This window comes from Pongo abelii, chromosome 11, assembly GCF_028885655.2.
Source record: "Pongo abelii isolate AG06213 chromosome 11, NHGRI_mPonAbe1-v2.0_pri, whole genome shotgun sequence".
Lineage (NCBI taxonomy): Eukaryota > Metazoa > Chordata > Mammalia > Primates > Hominidae > Pongo > Pongo abelii.
In genome coordinates this window covers 38,169,253-38,192,160 of record NC_071996.2, presented here as the reverse complement: position 1 = coordinate 38,192,160, position 22,908 = coordinate 38,169,253, and the positions used below count along the sequence as shown (strand labels likewise).

Here is a 22,908-nt window from a genome sequence, read left to right as displayed (position 1 = left end):
TATAGTGATTCAAAGATTGATTTTTGTATATTGCCATAGTGACCTCTTGTGGGGGAAACATTTATCTCATACATTTTATTAACTAAATCATTCTGCAAATAGGTTTCAGACTGAAATTCAAACGGTGAATAAACAGTTCCCATGTGAGCCATTCAAATTTTTGGAGCCAACTCTAAGACTAGAGTATTGTGAAGCATTGGCTATGCTTAGGGAAGCTGGAGTCGAAATGGGAGATGAAGATGATCTGAGGTTTGTCTTTGTGGTTTTTGTTTGTTTTTTTTTTAAGTTCCAGGATCCATGTGCAGAACGTGCAGGTTTGTTACATAGGTATACATGTGCCATGGTGGTTTGCTGCACCTATTGACCCGTCCTCCAAGTTGTCTTTGTGATTTTTAAAACCTTAGTAATTTGGTTTAAGATAAGAGAAAATGAAAATATTAATAAATGATTTTTTTCACCTGATACATTTTATTAACTTTGGTATACAGTATGATGCTCTTTTATATAGTGTGTGATCTGAAATAAAAATGTTTACTATAGTTTGCCTAAGTTTTCATAATTTTGTTTATAAACACCATTTTCCATTATTTTCCCCTCATGTTTGTAACTCTTTAAAGAGTATAGAGAGTTTTGCCTGTGATTTTATCTTCTAATATGTTACTTTTCTTTCCAAATTAGTGATATTAGAGAAGGTAGACAGCAGTCTAAAATCCATCCCCACACAGGATCGGGGTATAAACTGTTAACATCCAAAAGTTATAAAAGTATATATTGTTTATATAGTATCATACATACTATATTATATGTAGTATTTGGTATAGTATTATCTAAATTTAGATCATACGACTTCTAATTTTGAAACAAATTATGTAGTTCAATAAAGATTGAGGCTGGGCATGGTGGCTCACGCCTGTAATCCCAGTACTTTGAGAAGCCAAGGTAGGAGGATCATATGAGGCCAGGATTTCGGGACCAGCCTGGACAACACAGAGAGATGCTGTCTCTACAAAAAAATTTAAAATTTAGCTGAACGTGGTGGCACACACCTGTAGTCCCAACTACCCCGGAGGCTGAGGCAATTGGATTCACTTGTGCCCAGGAATATCAAGGCTGTAGTAACCCATGATCATGCCACTGTACTCCAGCCTGGGTGACAGAGTGAAAGCCTGTCTGTAAAAAATAAACAAACAAAACATGGAAAGGTTGAAAATTTCTATTTACTTATATTTTATTCAAGACTTCCTTGAATGATTCCTTTAAACCATCACAAAGAGGGAAAGGAAATGATTATTGTCACTTTTTAGGGTTTCTTAAAAAACAATTCACCCAAAACCCTTTATTTTTGTTTAACAAAAAAATATATATATGGCTTTAAATATTGCCTACATTGCTAGATGACATTTTAAGGCAAAATGAAAATCCTATAAGCTTAGGTAGTATTTTTTTAAGTATTTTAGAAATTGTTTTTACATAAGATAGAAGCTAAAATAGCTACCTCTTGGCTATAGAAATGTAACATGTTTATATAAACACTTTTAAAACCTTGGATAATACTAATTTTTATTTCATAAACCATTGATAAAGAGTACCAAAAAGGGAAGATTATTTCATGGCAAGACTAGCCCATATTAGTATAGCAAACTTTTATTATGTGTAATTGTAGGAAATTACTTCATCCATGATATTTCTGAATCAATGAATTGCTATATTCTGTTTATTGTTTTAAGTAAATATTTGAGCAGCATCTACTAAGCACTGAGTCACTGTACCAATGTATACTCATAAGTGATTTTCAATAGCACTTGCCTTTTAAGAAAAGAGCAGAATAGACAACTGCGTGTTTTGGCCAAATTTTGTAATCCCTTGAGAAACTCAAATAGAAGAAGTTCCTTATTAATGTTTTTAAGTTGCCATTTGATCTTCAAACACTGATTTCATGTTTCTTTTTCAGCACACCAAATGAAAAGCTGTTGGGTCATTTGGTAAAGGAAAAGGTAGGACTCTTGTATATGCTGGATTTCTTTTTCTAATTCTGAAATGTCTCTTGGGACTAAAAACAATTGCAGAGGGGTCTGAGCTTCCTAGAATGGTATGATTCTGGAATAAATAAAAACTGAAGAAGGACAACATTAAAAAAAATTTTTCTTAGAAAATTGAGAAATATTCAGACAGCCTGCCTTTCTCCCCGATGATCTGATTAACTCAGTATTTAATGTTTCTACGAAGTTGTTCTGAGGTGTCTCTAAAAGTGATACCTATGTCGGATTAGTTGGAAATGACCTCCAAATTATCTGAAATTATTTAGAAATGGTCTTCCCTGTGTACCCCTGCTGTCTCATGAGACTTCAAGATGAATGAGCTTCCTCTCTGCCTCTTATGTAATAGCTACTTTCCAATCTCATTTTCTGAAACCAAGACTCCAAAGAGAATGAAAGCTAAACTTAGTACGATCTTTTTCAAAATTTTAAGATAATGATATAATGAAAAGGAAAATTAGTCCTTGAGCTCCTCCTACTGGTTGCAGTTGAAACTGTTAAGACTAGAGAACTGATATTTCTGAAGTCATGCAATATTCAGTTTATACCTTTAAAATGCTGTGTCAGCAGAGCCAATTTCAGTTTGTCAGTTGTTAACATCCTCATCTCAAGTTTTATCAAAAATGTTGAAAGTCAGAAACTGTTGAAATGTAATTTTTTTTTTTGAGACGGAGTTGCATTCTTTTTGCCTAGGCTGGAGTGCAATGGCACTATCTTGGCTGACTGCAACCTCCACCCCCTGGGTTCAAGGGATTCTCCTGCCTCAGCCTCCCGAGTAGCTGGGATTACAGGCACCCACCACCACACCCAACTAATTTTTTGTATTTTTAGTAGAGATGGGGTTTCACCATGTTGGCCAGGCTGGGCTCGAACTCCTGACCTCAGGTGATTCACCTACCTTGGCCTCCAAAGTGCTAGGATTACAGGTATGAGCCACCGCGCTGGGCTCTCAAATGTAATTTATTTCTTTTTAATTAAATCTAGGTCACATAGTAAGCATTCTCTAAAAAAAGTCATAATTTCAAGTTAATGTCATTTATTTCTTTCAGTTGTAGCATTCATTTGAAGAAAACTACCAAAATCTCATGTATATATCTAGATAAAAATTTAAATTCTTGGGAAGATAATCCGTGTTTTTCAATGATGAATATTGTAAAATACATCAAATTTCCCAAAATAATTCATGGACTTAATATAGTTTCTATAACAACCAAAAGGATTTGAGATAATTTTTTTCATTATAAAATGCATCAGAATGACTAGATGAACTAGAAAAATCAAAGATGTTTATCAAAGTGTAATTTAGAATGGGGGAGAAATTAGAAAGGGCTTACATGTTCAAAAAAAAAAAAACAGGAAAAAAATGAATATTTAAACCATAGGCCTGGCACTGTGGCTCATGCCTGTAATTCTGGCACTTTGGGAGGCCAAGGTAGAAGGATCATTTGAGGCCAGGAGTTCAAGACCAGCCTGGGCAAACATAGCGAGATTCCATCTCTACAAAAAATTTTAAAAATTAGCCAGGCTCCTGCTTAAGCTATGATCTCATCATGCACTCGAGCCTAAGCAACAGAGCAAGACCCCATCTCTTAAAAAAAAAAAATTTTTTAACTATGGATAATAAGTAATGCCTAAAAATTAGGTATTGCAAGAATTTATGACATCATGGCAAAATGCTATAGAGTAAAAATGTTACTTGAAAAAAAGTAAGATATTCATTGTATATACAATATAATTAGAGTAATTATGAAGAACCAAAATTTTTGTATAAAAAAGTTAATTACCAAAATGTTAGCCATTTTATTTTAAAAATGTATTTTAATTGCATTTATTCTTTTTATAGTATGATACAGATTTTTATATTCTTGATAAATATCCATTGGCTGTAAGACCTTTCTATACCATGCCTGACCCAAGAAATCCCGTAAGTAATTTGGTTTTAAGTAACCCATTTTGGGGCAGAAGAGAAATTTTATTGTCACTGTCAGATTGTATAATGGGAATAATGGTTTTCATTAATAATTTGCAGTTTTGATAGACATACATATTACCACTGATGTCTGTCACCACTGGTCAAAATGATAGTGTAAAATTTGAATATTCTAGAAAATTAGTTTTAAAAACCCATGTTAAAATCATTTTCCTTGGTCATTTTTCTGAAGATTTATGAGGGAGAAAGACTATGTAAATTATAAATAGTACTACTAGATTTGTATACTTTAGCAAATCATCCTGTCATTGACCTTAAACTGGGAATTCACATTGTATCCTGGGAGTTAATAATCTAAATAATGTCTTATGGTCTTTTACCGTTTTTCCATTGCAGTGGTTTCTAAACTTTACCATGCATCAGAATCACCTGGAGGGCTTTTTAAAACACCAATTGCTGAGGCAGAATTTCTCATTAGTTGCACTGGAATGGGAGCCTGATAATTTGCAGGCCCCACTCCAGACCAACTAAAAAATTTCTGGTAATACTGAAGCTACTGGTCCAGGAATCACACTTTGGGAACCACTGGTTTATTGAAAGACAGGGGATTAAAGTAAAAATAATAATAATTTAAAGACTCACACCTGTTGATAACTTGGAGTTCCAAAAGTCACCCCAAAATCATACCATGCTTAAAAACATCTCAGATGATAAAGTGAAATAAGGATCAGCACTGCTTCTTAAAAATTAGATGTGGTGCTCTGATTTGTTATTGGGGGGTGTGGGAGGAGAGCACAAAATCTGATATAAACAAAGAAAAAGTTATTCAGCCCTCAGTAGTTTAATTCTACTTTAGAGAACAAGGTTGCATTGTTAACTGTAGGAAAAAATGAACTTGCTCTTCATGCAGCAGAGATTTTTTTCCGTATATATGTAATAGAAATAGGATGGTAGTCACTTGAGGACTGGTGTTTTTTTTCTCTTGCAGAAACAGTCCAACTCTTACGATATGTTCATGAGAGGAGAAGAAATATTGTCAGGAGCTCAAAGAATACATGATCCTCAGCTGCTAACAGAGAGAGCTTTACATCATGGAATTGGTAAACAACTTAAAATAATTTAGGAGAGTGTATATTCTGAAAATAATACATTATAAACATTTAAAAGACTTCTCAGTCTTTTTAAAAATCTCCATTGAACAGTAATTGCTTTTGTGATCTTTTAAGATAAATAAGATGATAAATTATATTTTATTTTGTGTCTTTTTGCAGATTTGGAGAAAATTAAGGCTTACATTGATTCCTTTCGCTTTGGAGCCCCTCCTCATGCTGGTGGAGGCATTGGTAATATTCTGTTATTGCTTACAAATAAGTTCATAAGTTCTAAGTATAATATAAATTTGAATTACAAGAATTTTTAAAAGTGAATTACAACGTAAGTGAAAATTTGATTTCCAAGAAACAAAATAAACAGCTAACTTGCCTGTTATAAAATATTATTGTCATAAAGTTCTAGCCATTTTTTTTCTCTTAAGAATTTAGAAGCCAAATGTCCTGTAAGTGGAGTATCCTGTTTTCTCTCTGCTGCTGTGAGTTCATTCGCATTAGCACAAATTAAAGCTCTACCTTAAAATAGCTCAAAGAGCTGCTAAGTGTTTTTATTGAGATGTAGCACTTGATTGACTTTAAGAACACTTCTACAGTATATGTAAGGGACTGCTCTGCAATTTAAAATGAGTAAATATTTAACTCATCTTTGGATGTCCATATCAAACACTCTTAAAAATTTTTTTGAATGTATAGTTTCATTGAAGTTTTTATTTGTTGTTTTGGGGTTTTTTGGAAAATACAAAATGTACTTAAAAATTTTCAAATTAAAATTGATCGAGGGACAGTTTTTTCAACAGATGGTACAGAGAAAACTAATGTCCATTTGCAGAAGATTGAAATTAGACCCTTACCTAACATCATATACAAAAATTAACTCAAAATGGATCAAAGGCCTAAATGTAAAACCTACATATAAATGGCCAATGGGTATATGAAAAAATGCTCAACATCACTAAACATTAGGGAAATATAAATTAAACCCTCAATGAGATAACCATCTCACACCTCTGGCTGTTAGTAAAAAGATAGTGGATCATTGTTGCTAAGGATGTGGAAAAAAGGGAATCCTTGTTTGTAAATAGTTGATGGGAATGTAAAATTGGTACAGCCATTATGAAAAACAGGATGGAGATTCTTCTAAACATTACAAAGAGAATTACCATATGATTCAGGAATTCCATTTCTGGTCTTACATACCAAGGGAAATGAAATCAGCATGTTGAAGAGATGTGTGCACTCTCATGTTCAATGCAGCATTATTTACAATAACCAAGATACAGAAATGACCTTGGTGTCCATCAGTGGATGAATGGATAAAGAAAGTATAGATTGAGTATCCCTTATCCAAAATGCTTGGGACCAGAAGTGTGTCTGATTTTGGATTTTTTTCAGATGTTATCATATTTGCATTGTGCTTACTGGTTGAACATGCCAAATCTAGAAATCTGAAATGCTCCAATGAGCATTTTTTGGTTTTTTTGTTTATGTTTTTGAGTATCATGTTGGCACTCAAAAAGTCTCAGATTTTGGAGCATTTTGGATTTTCATATTAGGAATACTCAAACCTATTTTATCTATACAATGAAATAACACTCTGCCTTAAAAAAGAAGGAAATCCTGTCACTTGTAGCAATGTGGATGAACATAGAGGACATCATGCTAAACAAATTAGCAAATCAGGCACAGAAAGACAAATACTGTGTGATCTCACATATATATGGTACCTTTTAAAAGTTGAACCCATAGACAAAGAATAGAATGGTTGTTGGAATGGGGAGAAGATGGTCAAAGGGTATAAAGATTGAGTTAGGATGATTAAGTTCTGGAGATCCATTGGTCCACATTGTGACTACAGGTAATAATGTGTGCTTGAAAATTGCTAAAAGAGTAGATTTTAAATGTTCTTTCCATAAAAAATATAGGTATGCAAGATGATAGATATGTTAATTAACTTGATTTAATCATTTCACAGTGTATCAGAGTGTCACATCGTACACTGTAAATACATAGAATTTTTGTCAATTATAACTCAAGCTGGGCAAAATTTTAAAAATAAATAGCACCAGTTAAGGTCATTACATATGGTTTTTTATTTTTTGTTTTTTTAAGTTCTGGGATACATGTGCAGGATGTGCAGGTTTGTTACATTAGGTAAACGTGTGCCATGGGGGCTTGCTGCATCTGTCAACCCATGACCTACGTATGAAGCCCTGCATGCATTGCTCTTTTTCCTAATGCTGTCCCCCACCCCACCCTCCCGACAGGCCCCAGTGTGTATTTTTCCCCTCCCTGTGTCCATGTGTTCTCATTGTTTAGCTCCCACTTATAAGTGAGAACATGTGGTGTTTGGTTTTCTGTTCCTGCATTAGTTTGCTGAGGATAATGGCTTCCAGCTTCATCCATGTCCCTGCAAAGGACATGATCTCGCTCCTTTTTATGGCTGCATAATATTCCATGGTATATATGTACTACGTTTACTTTATCCAGTCTATCATTGATGGGCATTTGGGTTGATCCCATGTCTGCTATTGTGAATAGTGCTGCAATGAACATACACGTGTATGTATCTTTATTACTCAGAATCCACAAGGAACTTAAACAAATTTACAAGAAAAAAGTAAAACAAACAACTCCATTAAAAAGTGGGCAAAGGACATGAACAGACACTTCTCGAAAGAAGACATTTATGAGCCAACAAATATATGAAGAAAAGCTCAACATCACTGATCATTAGAGAAATGCAAATCAAAACCACAATGAGATACCATCTAATGCAAGTCAGAATGGCAATTGTTAAAAAGTCGAGAAACAACAGATGCTGACAAGGTTGCAGAGAAATAGGAATGCTTTTACACTGTTGGTGGGAATTTTAAATTAATTCAACCATTGTGGAAGACAGTATGGCGATTCCTCAAAGATTTAGAACCGGAAATACCATTTGACCCAGCAGTCCCATTCCTTTGGATATAAATATGATTTTTTTTAAGAGTTATAGAGATGAATGACAGTGATGATTGCACAATGCTGTGAGTGTATTTGGCACTACTAAGCTGGACACTTAAAAATGGTTCAGATGGTAGATTTTATGTTATATGTATTTTAACACTTATTTTTTAAATTGGAGGAGGAAAAAGAATAGTGCGTATTCGCCTCCCTACAGGAAAGCATTGTTTCTAGTTTTCAGCTTAACCTTTGCAAAGATACCTTTGCATATACGAAAAGACATACACATTTCTTTAAATATTTTTACACAAATTGTAGCATACTATTATATATAAACCATTTAGTACTTTGCATTTTTTACTTAATGTATCATTTTTTTAATATGAGTCCGGATGGAGAAGAAATACTTTAATGTGTCTTGTAACTTGTTTCTTATCAATACCTGAAGAGCTTTTTCATTCTTTTTACACCTCTACATAGAATCAGTTGAAAGGAGGGACCATAATCTTGTTAACCACCTTCCAAAAATCAGTTTCTTCTTTACAGTCAAAACACTTAGTGTAATAATGTACTCCAGAGCTTTTTATCGTAGGGTCCACCATGTTAAATGTCTATAAAATTAACAGTAAATTTTCTCATACTTCTATTGTTGCTTAAGCAAGTTGATGGCTCTCATCCTCATTGCCTGGACTGTATAATCAGAGTGTGGTATCATTTGAAACGTTCAAGCTTATAAAGTCTTTTGTTTTGTTTTTCTTATTGTTTACATCATAGATTTTGTTCATTCGTATAGATTTTTGTGGTTCACATTTTAGACTCCATACCACTTAAAGATATATCACTTAGTCCTTTTCATTTATAGCAGCATCTTTATTTCTGAATCAATACTCAAAACAATTTTAAATAAACCCAAAATAATAGGAGTCATTTTCTTTCTTAACAAGGAAAAGTATTTAGTTTAACAATTATATTTATGTTTGTAGTTCTAAGTAAGACCCTGAGAGATTTTCAGAAAGGAATTAATGATTATTTTTGTCTTCCCCAGGATTGGAACGAGTTACTATGCTGTTTCTGGGATTGCATAATGTTCGTCAGACCTCCATGTTCCCTCGTGATCCCAAACGACTCACTCCTTAAATTCACACTTTGCCACTTAACTCCAGTGTGGATGACAGAGCAAGACCCTGCCTCAAAAAAAAAAAAAAAAAAAAAAAAAAAAGCCACACTTATTCTTTTCAGTAACCTGCTAGTGCATAGGCTGTACTTTAGGTACTTAAAATATGCACTAGAATAAATTTGCAAGGCCCTAAAGTATCACTGTTATTTTTGGAGTAATTCAGTGTAGGTTCATTTAAAAGAGATTTTTATAACTTCAGATATGCATCAGTAGGAAATACTTGAGAAATTCATATGGTTATGTTAAAAATTCATATTCTGTTACTACAGTAAACGTTAAGAGTTTTAAACAGTTAAGATTGTACAATTTTTTTTCTTTTCTATATTACAAGGGCCCCAGTGTTAATGTCTTAGATTTTCAGTATTTGAACTTATTTTTTTAAATTCTGACATTGGGATAAGAATAATTCAGGTAGCATCTGAAATTTTAATGAATGTATAATTGGCATATCATGGAAAATTAACCATAAAGTATCAGTTCTTAAAAGTTATGCCTAGAAATTATGTAAAGCTAAACTACTGGTTAGAAAGTATTCAGTGTAATATTGTATTAATTTGTTAAATTCTAAACTTGAATTTCAATAAAATTTTAAAGCTAATTATAGTTTGTTTTTGTGTAACTTTGTGGCCAACTGATTTTATAAGTGCTGCTAGGCATTTATAATTTGGGAAAAGAAAAAATACACAACTAGTTTATATAAATAAATGAAGACTAATATGTTGTCAACATGTATTCATTTCAGGATATTAGTTTAGATGGGCGTAGGGATAGAGCTGTTAAAGTTGACAGCTTGGGTCAGTTGACAGAGTTCATTTCACATGGGTTAAAATATATTGCAGAATTTTGTTTGATTTTTAACTGGAATGGTACTGATACTTAGTGAACGTCAGTAAAATCTAGTCACATCTTATCCATCAAAAAGAAATTTTTGTGTAAGAATTACAGTTAGAAACACTTTCCCTTTAGATTATTACAAATATTGATGCTAATGTCAATTTTACATGAACCACAAATATTGAGGAACAAAACATAACATTTTTGTACAGGAAGAAAAAATTATATGCAGAAAAATATGAGGGTCAAAAAGGAAGTTACCCCTGGACCACGAACATCTGCCTATTATTTTTGAAAGTTAAAGGGGGTGTTTACCATCTAGATTGTGCAGTCTTTGAAAGTTTAGATTCAGTTCTTATTTTTTCTTTCATATCCTACCAGAATACCTTAAATATAGAAGGCACCCCAAAAGTATTTCATAATTTAATCCACAGCAAGAATAAAATATCCATCTTCTATAGTGTGTAATTGCTAGACCCTAAAATAGTACAATAATATTGGCCCTAGAGCTGTTCTTAATTTAATATAATTATAGCTTGTTTCAAAGTAAAGTTTGTAAAGTCTTGGAATGATGTAATCTTTTTTATTGTGAAGGTTTTCAAACATGCTGACCAAATTAGAACATGATAAAATACTCTTGTACCTATTATCCAGTCTTATCAAATCTTAACATTATCATATTTGCTTCAAATATTTTTTCTTTTTTTTTTTTTTTAATTTTTATGTATTTGTTTTGAGACCAGGTTATGAGACTGGCTAATTTTTGTATTTTGGTAGAGAAGATTTCTCCATATTGCCCAGTCTGGTCTTGAACTTCTGGCCTCAAGCGATCCATCTGCCTTCACCTCCTAAAGTGCTGGGATTACAGGTGTGAGCCGCTGCACCTTACCTTTTATTTATTTATTTATTTTGAGATAAGTCTTGCTCTGTGGCCCAGGCTGGAGTGCAGTGGCACGATCTCAGCTCACTGCAACCTCCGCCTCCCCAGTTCAAGCGATTCTCCTCAGCCTCCCAAGTAGGTGGGATTACAGGGTCCCGCCACCACGCCCAGCCAATTTTTGTATTTTTAGTAGAGACGGGGTTTCTCCATGTTGGCCAGGCTGGTCTCGAACTCCTGACCTCAAGGGTGATCCGCCTGCCTGGGAATCCCAAAGTGCTGGGATTACAGGTGTGAGCCACTGTGCCTGGCCTTTATTTTATTTTTTAGAGAGAAAAGAAATTTCAAAAAAACGAGAAATTGTGGGCATAGTTAAGGTACCCTCTTATAGGAAACTATTATATGAATTCAAACTTTTATTCTTTTCTTTGTTTTTATATTTTTGCTAAATATGTTTCTATAAATGTCTAATATTGTTTTGCAGATTTATTTGATATGTAAATCCTGAGATTTTCATTGGAATTACCTTAAATTTATAGAATAATTTGAAAAGACTTGGAATTTCCCTCTCTTTGGTCTTCCAGTGGATGAACATGGTATATCTCTTCATTTATTGATTTTTTTAATTGTAGTAAAACATTTTTATTTTATACTTTAAAAGTATTTTGCTTTTTGTGTGATGTTATTGTTTATCCTACCAGCATTTTATTCTCAAGATTATCAAAGAATTTAGTACTGTTAATGCTGGAGGCAAATATCTTTCCATTTTAACTCTACATCCTTGTCCTTTGCAGATCTGAAGATATTTTAGCTGAGTCAGAACAGCCTTGCCAAGGATCTGCTAATCATGTGATGAAGGGAGAAACTGGTGAGGTAGCTTAGTGTTGTTTGTGGGCAGGATTTAATGAGTACTCTTGAAAACTAAATATTCAGTGTAACAAATTTTAAAAGATCTCACCCTGTTGCCCAGGCTGGAGTGCAGGGGCAGGATCTCAACTCACTATATCCTCCACCTCCTGGGCTCAAGCAGTCTACCTCAGCCTCTTAAGTAGCTGGAACTACAGGTGCACACCACCACAGCCAGCTAACTTTTGTATGTTTAGTAAAGACATGTAGTAGTTGTCATGTTGCCCAGGCTGGTCTTGAACTCCTGGGCTCAAGCGATCCACCTGCCTTGTCCCCCTAGAGTGCTGGGATTACACGCATGAGCCACCACGCCCAGCTTGTGTATTTTTTCGGTTTCAGCCCAGAAATAAATGTTTCCCCATGAATTCAATCATAATATAGACATTACTTTGTTTACTGTAATTTTACTTAGCATATTAAAACTACTTTTAATTTTCCAGTTTATGTTAGAACACCTTACAGTATTTTTTTTTCTATTGGGAATGAAACCATGCCCCAAGGAGTTAAAAAAAAAAAAGTTGGGTAACAAATTATTGGGTGTGGAGGATAAACAGATAAGAAAAAACAACTTACCTTCCTTATAACAAAACTGTCTAAAATCAGTTAAAACCAATATGGCTAACTAGAGTTTACACAGCAAGCTTGCTAATGTTACAGCCTAAAGTTTCACCACATATTTTATACTAACTACCTCCAAATTGGCATATGGGACCCATAAAGAGGCATAAAGAGGTAACTACACATGCCAAAGAACTTTCCAGACCTCTTCCACCAATCACCTACTAATCCCAGAATCCACCCCCTAAAGGATAAAATCACTGCCTTAACACCAGCACAGAGAGAGCAATTTGAGCTGCACTCCTGTCTCCTTGTAAGTCACTTGAAATAAAAAGCTTTTCTCAAAAACCCAGTGTCATTTTATTGGCTTAGAGCATTGGGCAGTGAGCCCCTTCTGCTTGGTAGCAGGATTGAGATCTCCTTTTCCGTGACATTTTTAAATTGTTACAAGGGTAAAGAACACTATCAGTTACCAATTTTTTTTTTTCTTAGATGGAGTCTTGCTCTGTCGCCCAGGCTGGAGTGCAGTGGCAGGATCTAGGCTCGCTGCAAGCTCCGCCTCCCGGGTTCTCGCCATTCTCCTGCCTCAGCCTCCCGAGTAGTTGGGACTACAGGCGCCCACCACCACACCCGCCTAATTTTTTGTATTTTTAGTAGAGATGGGGTTTCACCGTGTTAGCCAGGATGGTCTCGATCTCCTGACCTCGTGATCCGCCTGCCTCAGCCTCCCAAAGTGCTGGGATTACAGGCGTGAGCCACCGTGCCTGGCCTCAGTTATCAATTTTTATATGTTGCCTTTTTATTCAGCAGTATTCTTGATCTCTTACTCGTTCTAATAGTTTGTATTGAGTATCTTGTATTTTCAAGGTAGGTGGAGAGGTGTTAGAAAGGATAGCATAACAGTAAAAAGTATGGATTCTTTTAGCCACACTGCCTGGGTTCAGATTCTGGTTTTGCTCTTACATTAATGTATAACCTTGGATAACTTGCTTATCTTCAGCTTTCCTCACTTGCATAATCCTATATCATGAGACTATTATGGCAATTAAAAAGTGTAGAACACATAGAATAGCATGGGGCAAAATAAGAGTTTAGTCTTTTCCTGTCTCATTCTTATATTTGCCGATTGCATTAGATTGGTTCTTCAGTAGAGTGTTGAATAAAAGCAGTGATAGAGGCATGCTTGTATTGTTTTTATTTAAATACTAAAGTCTTGAGATTAAGTGTGATAATTTCTGTAGGTGGTTTTTGTTTTCGTTGTTTTTTTTTTTTTTTTTTGAGTCAGGGCCTTGCTCTCTTACCCAGGCTAGAGTGCAGTGGCGCAATCTCAGCTCACTGCAGTCTCAACCACCCAGGCTCAAGCAGTCCTCCCACCTCAGCCTCCTAAGTAACTGGGACTACACGTGCATGTCACCACACCCAGCTAATTTTTTGTATTTTTTTGTAGAGACAAAAAAATGTATGTTGCTCGGTCTGGTCTCGGATTCCTGGGCTCAAGAGATCCGCCTGCCTTAGCCTCCCAAAATGCTGAGATATACAGACATGAACCACCTCACCTGGCCTTTAGATTTTTAATAAATGTCTTTTATCAGGTTAATGGACACTTTGTTCATTTTCTGTTATGAATAAATTTTGAATTTGTCAAATACTTTATCAGTATTTGCTGTGATTTTTTCATTGTTGTTTGGATATAGTGGGCTATAATAACAGAAATCCCTGATACTGTTTTTCTGGAATAAATACCGTTTGATCACTACGTATTATTTTGTGTATGCAGCTGGGCATGGGCAACATAGCAAGACCTCATCTGTACAAAAAATGAAAATTAGCCAGTGTGGCAGCACATGCTTGTAGTCCTAACTACTTGGGAGGCCAAGGCACGAGGATGACTAGAGCTCAGGCATTCAAGGTACAGTGAGCTATGATTGTATCACCACACCCTAGCCTGGGTGACACAGTGAAACCTTGTCTCTAAAAATAAACATTTTTAAAATAAATGTTGTGTATGTGCCGAATTCAATTTGATAATTTTATTTAAATTTTTTTCATTTTGATCAGGTATACACAACAAAATTCATTTTAAGTATACAGTTTTATGAATTTTGGTAATTGTATAGAGTCAATTAACCTTCACCATACTCAAGCTACAGAGCATTTCCACTGCCCCAGAAAGTTTCATAGTGTATCTTTATAGTCAGTCCCCATTGCTAGCAACTCAAGGTCTGTTTTTGCCTTTTCTAGAATTTTATATAAACAGAACAATACAGTATGCAGTCTTTTGTATTTAACTTCTTTCATTAAGCATAATTTTTTTAGATTCATCCAAGCTGTTGCATATATTAATAATGTTTCTTTTTATTGAGTAGTATTCTGTAGAATAGATATACCATAATTTGTTTATTCATTCACCAGTTAATGGATATCTAGGTAGCTTCCAGTTTTTAATCTATAATGAATAATGCTGCTATGAGCAATCATTTGCAAGTCTTTATATAGACATGTTTCTATTTCTTTTAGATAGATACCTAAGAGTAAATTTTCTGGATTATATAAGTGTACTGTCTTGGTCTGTACTACTATAACAAAATACCATAGATTGGGTAATTTAAAAAAACAAATTTATTTCTCATAGTTCTGGAGGCTGAGAAGTCCAAGATCAGGGTGCCAGCAGTGACTGGTGAGGGGCCCAGTCCCTTCTTCGAAGATGGTGCCTTGTTGCTGCATCCTCTGAAGGGAATAGATGCTGTATCCTCACATGGCAGAAGGAACAGAAGGTCAAGAAAGGGTCTAAACTACTCTCCAGCCCTTTGATAAGGTGGATAATCCATTCGTGAGGGCACAGCCTCATGACTTAATCACTTCCCAAAAGGCCCCACCTCAATACCACCACAATGGGGATTAAGTTTCAACATGAATTTTGTTTTTTGTTTTTTCTTTCCAACTTTTATTTTAGGTTCAGGGGGTACATATGCCAGTTTGCTACACGGGTAAATTGCATGTTGAGGTTTTGGAGTAAAGATTATTTCATCACCCAGGTAATAAACATAGGTAGTTTTTGGTTTTGTTTTGTTTTGTTTTTCTCTCTTTTTCTGGAGTAGGTGTTTGTAAGAAAATGATAGGTAGTTTTTCAATCCTCACCCTCCTCCCACTCTTGACTCTCATGTAGGCCCCGGTGTCTATTGCTCCTTCTTATGTTCACGTGTACTAAATGTTTAGCACCCCTTGTAAGTAAGAACATGCAGTATTTGCTTTTCTGTTCCTGCATTAATTTGCTTAGGATAATGGCCTCCAGCTATCATGTTTTTTGCAAAGGACATTATCTCATTCTTTTCTATGGTTACATAGTATTCCATGCTATACATGTACCACATTTGCTTTATCCCGTCCACTGCCGATGGCCATTTAGGTTGATTCCATGTCTTTGCTATTGTGAATAGTGCTGTGATGAACATACATGCCTATGTCTTTCAGGTAGAACGATTATATTCCTTGGGTATATACCCAGTAATGGCATTGTTAGGTTGAATGGGTAGTTCTGTTTTACGTTGTATGAGAAATTTCCAAATTGCTTTCTATAGTAGCTGAACTAATTTACATTCCCACCAGCGGTGTTTAAACACTTCCTTTCTCCACAACCTCACCAGCATCTGCTATTTTTTGGCTTCTTAATAATAGCCATCCTCACTGGTGTGAGATGCTACCTCATTGTGGTTTTTATTTGCATTTCTTTAATGATTAATGATATTGAGCATTTCTTCATATGCTTGTTGGCTGTGTGTCTTCTTTTGAGAAGCGTCTGTTCATGTCCTTTGCCTGTTTTTGTTTTTGTTTTTGTTTTGTATTTTTAGTATAGATGGGGTTTCACCATGTTGGCCAGGCTGGTCTCAAACTCCTGACCTCAAGTGGTCTGCCCGCCTCAGCCTCCCAAAGTGCTGGGATTACAGGCGTGAGCCATCGTGCCTGGCCCTAACTGATATTTTTAAGTGAATATATATAAAATACATTACTGTATAGATGGGTTAGATAAGAATATGTTTTTTAACATAGGCTACTGTGATCTCTGGAAATTTTTTTTTCTTTTTTTCTTCACTGTATATATTAGGATCTGGAAGTATTTAGACCATTAAAATAGCCTGGGTTTTGTTGTTGTTTTTTGTTTCTGGGCTATGGTTATAGACTTCTAAGTGACACTGCCTTTGGCAAAGTCTAACCATAAAGAAAATACAACATTCTCCGAATTTATGTTTCAGTTCAGTTGGCTGGCACTTGAGGGTTTCTCTAGATTTTGAGTTGTATTTGCTACCTGCTGTGTCAGTTTCTCAAAAGTCAGGTAGACTCAGATTAATACAAACATTTTTATTTTTCCACTTTCTGCCAAATGTCAACATCTGCACAAATGATTGGCTAACTCACTAGTCAAAGTAGTCCTTTGTTCACTACATGGTGTTGTAAACCAAAAAGTGACTGAGGCAGATCTCAGCTGAGTAGAGGTTTATTTTGCCATGGTTGAGGACGCACCTGGGAAACAAAACACAAGTTACAGTTGGATCTGTGACCCGTGCTTTCTACAGAGAAGGTTTGGGGAACTTCAATATTTAAAGGGGAAAAAGCAAGCAGGAGGGGAAGGAAAAAAAAAAAGGAGGGAGGGTAGGCAGTGAGGCAAGTGGATACATTATTGAGAGGCTTTGATTAGGGCTCAGTGAATCTGCATTTTACATGTGAAAATAAAGGAGTAGGGGGAAAGTCAATTATGCATTTGTCTCAGCTCAGTAAATCTACATTTTGCGTAAGATAAAATAAGCATTGTGAAGTTACAGCCATCTGGGAACAAAAAAAGGTTTTTTGTGTGTGACTCAGTTCCCAAGTTTAACTTTTCCTTTGGCTTAGCGAGTTTGGGTTCCCAAGACTGTATTTTTCTTTCACAGTGTCTTACATTTCCTCATCAGTACAGCAGAACCCACACCACCAGCCCCTGATGTTCTTTCTCCAGATGGGCTGCATCTGCCATTTCTTCCCCTTGCTCAGCCGTAAAATGTTGTCCTTTTATCCTATCAGACCCGGGCAAACCTTCAACCCTCCTTTCCCTAGGCCTGCTTCTGTCTCCCAACACTTACAGGAATGAATCTTCTGCTCCTACAGCTGCTCAGGATCTTCCAAATACTCACCTGTCCATTCACTATATTGCAGGTTATTAAACCAATGAAAAACGTGACCATCTTACTATCAAAACCGTGTGGTTTTGGCGCTGTGAGAGGTGGGTGGGAGGGCAGCCACTCCCGGCCCTGGGCCCAGGCCTGGAGCTGGCACCCTTGGAGCGATGCCGGAGGGGGCCCCGGGCAAAGCCTGCACATCCACTTGGACCTGCACACCTTCTACCACTGGTGGTACCAGAGCCCTCAGAGTGAGGGCCACTACATTCACTCGGACCCCAAGATCTCGGCCAGCTACCGCTACAGCCACCACAGCCCCCCAGACGACTTGGGCTCCAGCTTCTACATGGAGCTGGGGCCCTACGGCTCCTGGGACCCCAATGTCCTGGTCCCTTCCAGGTATACACCTGGCATGGCTGATGGTCACAGGGAACCCTCAGATGACCTGGTGCCTGCCATTCTGGACACCACCCACCAGTGCAGATCCAGATGACTGGATCCACATCCAACCCCACATCCACATCCAACCCCACAAGGTCAGGATGACATCACTGTACATGACAACATCAAGTATATCATTGACATGAATGGCTCCCATGGTGCATTTTATCCCCATAAGAAGCATGGGCAAGAGCACCCCACTGTTTTATATCTATGACTCATACCTGACATCCCTTGAGTTCTGGACCCACCTCCTGACACCAAACAGCCCCCACTATGGGGTCTTCATAGCACTGCTGGTGGAAGAGGGCCACACCCATGATGTCCTGGCCACGGGGTTTGACGGCATGTCCACCTACTTTGTCTCCAATGGATTGTCCTGGCCACGGGGTTTGACGGCATGTCCACCTACTTTGTCTCCAATGGATTCTCCTGGGGCTCCTCCCATCAGAAGTGGAAAGCTGTGAAGAACTTTTATGACGCCAACAACCTCATGTTCATTCCCAGCGTGGGGCCTGGCTGCATAGACACTAGCATCCGGCCCTGGAACGACCACAATAGGGAGAACAGGGTCAATGGCAAGGACTATGATAGGGCCCTGCAGGCGGCTGCGATGGTGAGGCCCAAGATCAGCTCCATCACCTCCTTCAATGAGTGGTCCAAGGGCACCCAGATGGAGAAGGCCACTCCCAAGAAGACACCCCAGCCTGTATTTGGACTACCTGCCTCCTCAGCACAGCCTGTACTTGGAGCTGACCGGCTGCTGGGCGAGCACTTCATCAAAGAGAAGGTGCAGTGGCTCAGGTGAGGGGCCTGTAAACAGGGGTGTGAGGTGCTAATGCCCTTGTCTCTCTGGAAGATGTCACCACATGGGGCTCAGCTGAGGTTGGAGGCACTCACTCCTTCCCACGTTGGCAGCTGAGTGCTTCTGGGTGGCCCTCAGATAACCCAGTTATCTGGAAATCATCCTGAGCGCTCTCAGGTTCATTGAACACTTGCTCCTCAAGCAACTTCCTATGTGCCAGGTGCCAGGGAAAGCTTGACCAAGGAGCGGTCCCTGTCCTGAAGCTTACAGGACCCAAGCTTTCCTTATCCGGTGCAGCCTTGTAGCTAGTGCCTGGGCACAGGTGTTTTTCTTTTTGCAGTTTTGCCCGGTGCTAGGAGTTCAGTTCTTTTTCCTCCAAAAAAATACCTCTGAGTGGCTGGGTGCAGTGGCTCACACCTGTAATCCCAGCACTTTGGGAGGCTGAGGTGGGTGGATCAGGAGTTTGAGACCAGCCTGGCCAACATGGCGAAAACCTGTCTCTACTAAAAATACAAAAATTGGCCAGGCATGGTGGTGGGCACCTGTAATCCCACCTACTCAGGAGGCTGAGGCGGGAGAATAGCTTGAACCTGGGAGGCAGAGGTTGCAGTGAGCCAAGATCATGCCACTGCACTCCAGATTGGGCGACAAGAGCAAGATTCTGTCTCAAAAAAAAAAAAAAAAAAAACCCAAACCTCTGTGCTCCAGAGCCTACTTTTTCCCAGGTGCATATTTAGCTCCAGGGAGAGGACTAGGAGGACACTCCCCTCCCTTTAGCTGCCTGAACTGAATGAGGCCCACTCACTAAAGCCATGTCCAGTGCTCCTGTGATTTGTGGTAATTAAATATGAACTGGTATTCTCAAAACACACACACACACACACACACACACACACACACAGTTTCACACCTAATTTTTCTCTAAAATTTGTTACTTTGTCTCTTTCACTAGGTTTTGTTTTGTTTTTTGGGGTCTTTTTTGAGACAGCATCTCACTCTGTTGCTCAGGCTAGAGTACAGCGGTGCCATCTTGGCTTACTGCGGCCTCTGCCTCCTGGGTTCAAGCGATTCTCTTGCCTCAGCCACCTGAGTAGCTGGGATTACAAGTGTGCACCACCACCCCCAGCTAATTTTTGTGTTTTCAGTAGAGATGGGGTTTCACCATGTTGGCCAGGCCGGTCTCGAACTCCTGACCTCAAGTGATCCACCCACCTTAGCCTTCCAAAATGCTGGGATTACAGGTGTGGAGCCCCCGTGCCCGGCCTCTTTAACTAGGTTTTAAACAATTTGGTGTAGCAGCGTGGAATCAGAAAACTTCAGGTTCAAATTCTGACCTGACACTAGGTGTGTAATTCTGAGCACAGAATTCACATCTGTAGAGTGGCATTAACGATGCTTACCTTGAAAGATCATGAGGATTAAATGAGACCCATAAGCGAAGACTCTTCTACAGCTCCTGACATATAAAATATATTCACTAAGCAGGTATTATTGTTAATGCTATGGGTAGGGACCACATTTTAAACTTTTTTTTTTTTCTTTTTCATACAAGGTCTCTCTCTGTCACCCAGGCTGGAGGGCAGTGGCAATCATAACTCACTGCAGCTTGACCTCCTGGGCTCAAGTGATCTTCCCACCTCAGCTCCCAAGGAGCTAGGACTACAGGCACACACTATCACACCCAGCTAATTTTTTATTTGTTGTAGAGAGGGAGTTTCACTATGTTGCCCAGGCTGGTCTCAAACTCCTGAGCTCAAGCAATCTACCTGCCTCAGCCTCTCAAAGTGCTGGAATTACAGGTGTGAGCCACCATGCCCTGACCACATTTAAACTTTTTGTAGTCCCATATTCATAGCATAATGATGAGTATATGGCATGTGCCTGATACTACAAATTGATTGCTTAGTTTTGGGAGTTCAGAGATAAAGCTGATAATAATAAACCAAACATAAAATGTATTTATACTAGAAGTTTTATTTTTACATTCACATCTGACAGTTTATTATGTACATTTATGTCTGATAGTGTGTGTGAATATATTTAGTTGAGAGATGAAAATATGACCCATAGGCCTTTCTTAAAAATGAGCTAAGACACTTTGCAAAATCTTACCACTTTTTCTCTATAGTCTTTCTTCAAATCATTATGTATTAGCTTAATTAAAATGAGCTGGCAGACTCATAATTGCTACCCAGAATGTTAAACTGGTAGCTGCCACTGTTTCTCATGGATAAAGATACCATACTCCTAGAGCAAGAAAATTCTCTGCTTTCAATGTCAGTAATATTGAAGGAACTCCTTTTTTTTTTTTTTTTTTTTTTGAGGTGGAGTCTCACTTGGTTGCCCAGGCTGGAGTGCAGTGACAGGATCTTGGCTCACTGCAACCTCTGCCTCCCAGGTTCAAGCGATTCTCCTGCCTCAGCCTCCTGAGTAGCTGGGATTACAGGTGCCCACTACCACGCCCAACTGATTTTTGTATTTTTAATAGAGATGGGGTTTCACCATGTTGGCCAGGCTGGTCTCGAACTCCTGACCTTAAGTGATCCTCAAACCTCAGCTTCCCAAAATGCTGGGATTACAGGCGTGAGCCATTGCACCCGGCTAGGAACTCTTCAAATACCTTTTTAAAACCTTATTCTTTAAAAATATTCAGCTTCCCTGGTGATCATGAATTGAAACAACAGTGAGGTGACAAACTGGCAATGAAAAAAAAATGTGCTTATTGTTCACCACAGGGTGGAGAATTGGGAACTTTGAGGTGCTGTTGGTGGAGTATAAACATACATCATTTCAGGCAGGCACAGTTTAGCTGTGTGTATCAAAATGTGAATGTGCATATCCTTTAACCCAGTAATGCCTCTCTCTTAGAATTTAGCCTTAGCTGGGTGGGGTGTCTGGCATCTGTGATCCCAGCTACTATGGAGGACTGAGGCAAGAGGATCGCTTGAGCCCAGGAGTTAAAATTAAAGGCTGCAGTGAGCTATGAGTGCGCCACTGCATTCCAGCCTCAGTGTCTCAGTGACACAGCGAGACCCCATCTCTTAAAAAATAAAATAAAAAAAGAACGTATCCTAAGAATACAGGTGCACAAAACAAGATGTGTTTAAAGATATCTATTGTAGCATTGTTTATACCAGAGAAAGAAATGCAAACAACCTAAATGTCCATTAGTAGAGGATTAAATAATGCTATATCCATATTGTACAATGTTAATCAGCCATTGAAAAGCACAGTACAAGAAGTCCTCACTTTGCATAATTATGTGGGACCCTAAAAATGACCATGCAAAGCAATGTTAATATTCAAAGGGTAAAATATGATTGTCCTATGATCTTTAAAAATTTTTGTCAAATGTTAAAAATTCCCTTACTGTTGGTTATAAGAATATAGAGAAATGAAAAAAATAGTGGCCAGGCACGGTGGCTCATGCCTGTAATCCCAGCACTTCGGGAGGCCGAGGAGGGCAGATCACGAGGTCAGGAGATTGAGACCATCCTGGCTAACACAGTGAAACCCCGTCTCTACTAAAAAATACAAAAAAATTAGCCGGGCGTGGTGGTGGGCACCTGTAGTCCCAACTACTCGGGAGGCTGAGGCAGGAGAATGGCATGCACCCGGGAAGCAGAGCTTGCAGTGAGCCTAAATCCTGCCACTGCACTCCAGCCTGGGTGACAGAGCGAGACTCCGTCTCAATAAAAAAGAAAAAAAAAAGAAAAAGATAGTGAAACTAATATTTATTTAGTGTACTATAATTTAAAACATTAGAAACATTGAAAATTAAAATGGTTTATGCCTTTGTAAAAAAAATTATGAAGAGCAGTTTGAACAATGCTTCGCTTCTTGTGGTGTAACTTTAACTATAGAATGACTGTTTGTTTTTTTAAGAGACAGAGTCTCCCTATGTTGCTCAGGCTGGTCTTGAACTCCAGAACTCAACCAATCCTTCTCCCTCGGCCTCCCGAATAGCTGCAACTACAGGCACACACTGCTGCACCCAGCTTGGGGTGACCATTTCTTCTATGCTTTGGTGAATTGTCATACTCCATCCTATATTCAGATCAGCTTCCAACATTTTATCTGTTGTGCTTTCAAAACCATGAAATCTCTTCAAAATATTTTAATGTGAATTTTTTTTGCTATTG

General features: G+C 37.9%; 1 protein-coding gene and 1 pseudogene across 1 annotated transcript in view; both read left to right on the top strand.

The window, feature by feature from the left end:
• Window positions 1-9,224, top strand: part of DARS1 (aspartyl-tRNA synthetase 1) — a 79,933-nt gene extending 70,709 nt beyond the window's left edge. The window contains 6 exon segments of the mRNA NM_001132453.1: window positions 103-249; window positions 1,952-1,994; window positions 3,880-3,960; window positions 4,955-5,066; window positions 5,238-5,309; window positions 9,064-9,224. Of these exon segments, the coding sequence (NP_001125925.1) occupies window positions 103-249; window positions 1,952-1,994; window positions 3,880-3,960; window positions 4,955-5,066; window positions 5,238-5,309; window positions 9,064-9,155 (547 nt within the window). The 3' untranslated portion in view covers window positions 9,156-9,224.
• Window positions 9,225-16,257: 7,033 nt separating this feature from the next.
• On the top strand, window positions 16,258-20,707 carry LOC100452522 (glycoprotein endo-alpha-1,2-mannosidase-like protein; annotated as a pseudogene).
• The last annotated feature ends 2,201 nt before the right edge of the window (window positions 20,708-22,908 follow it).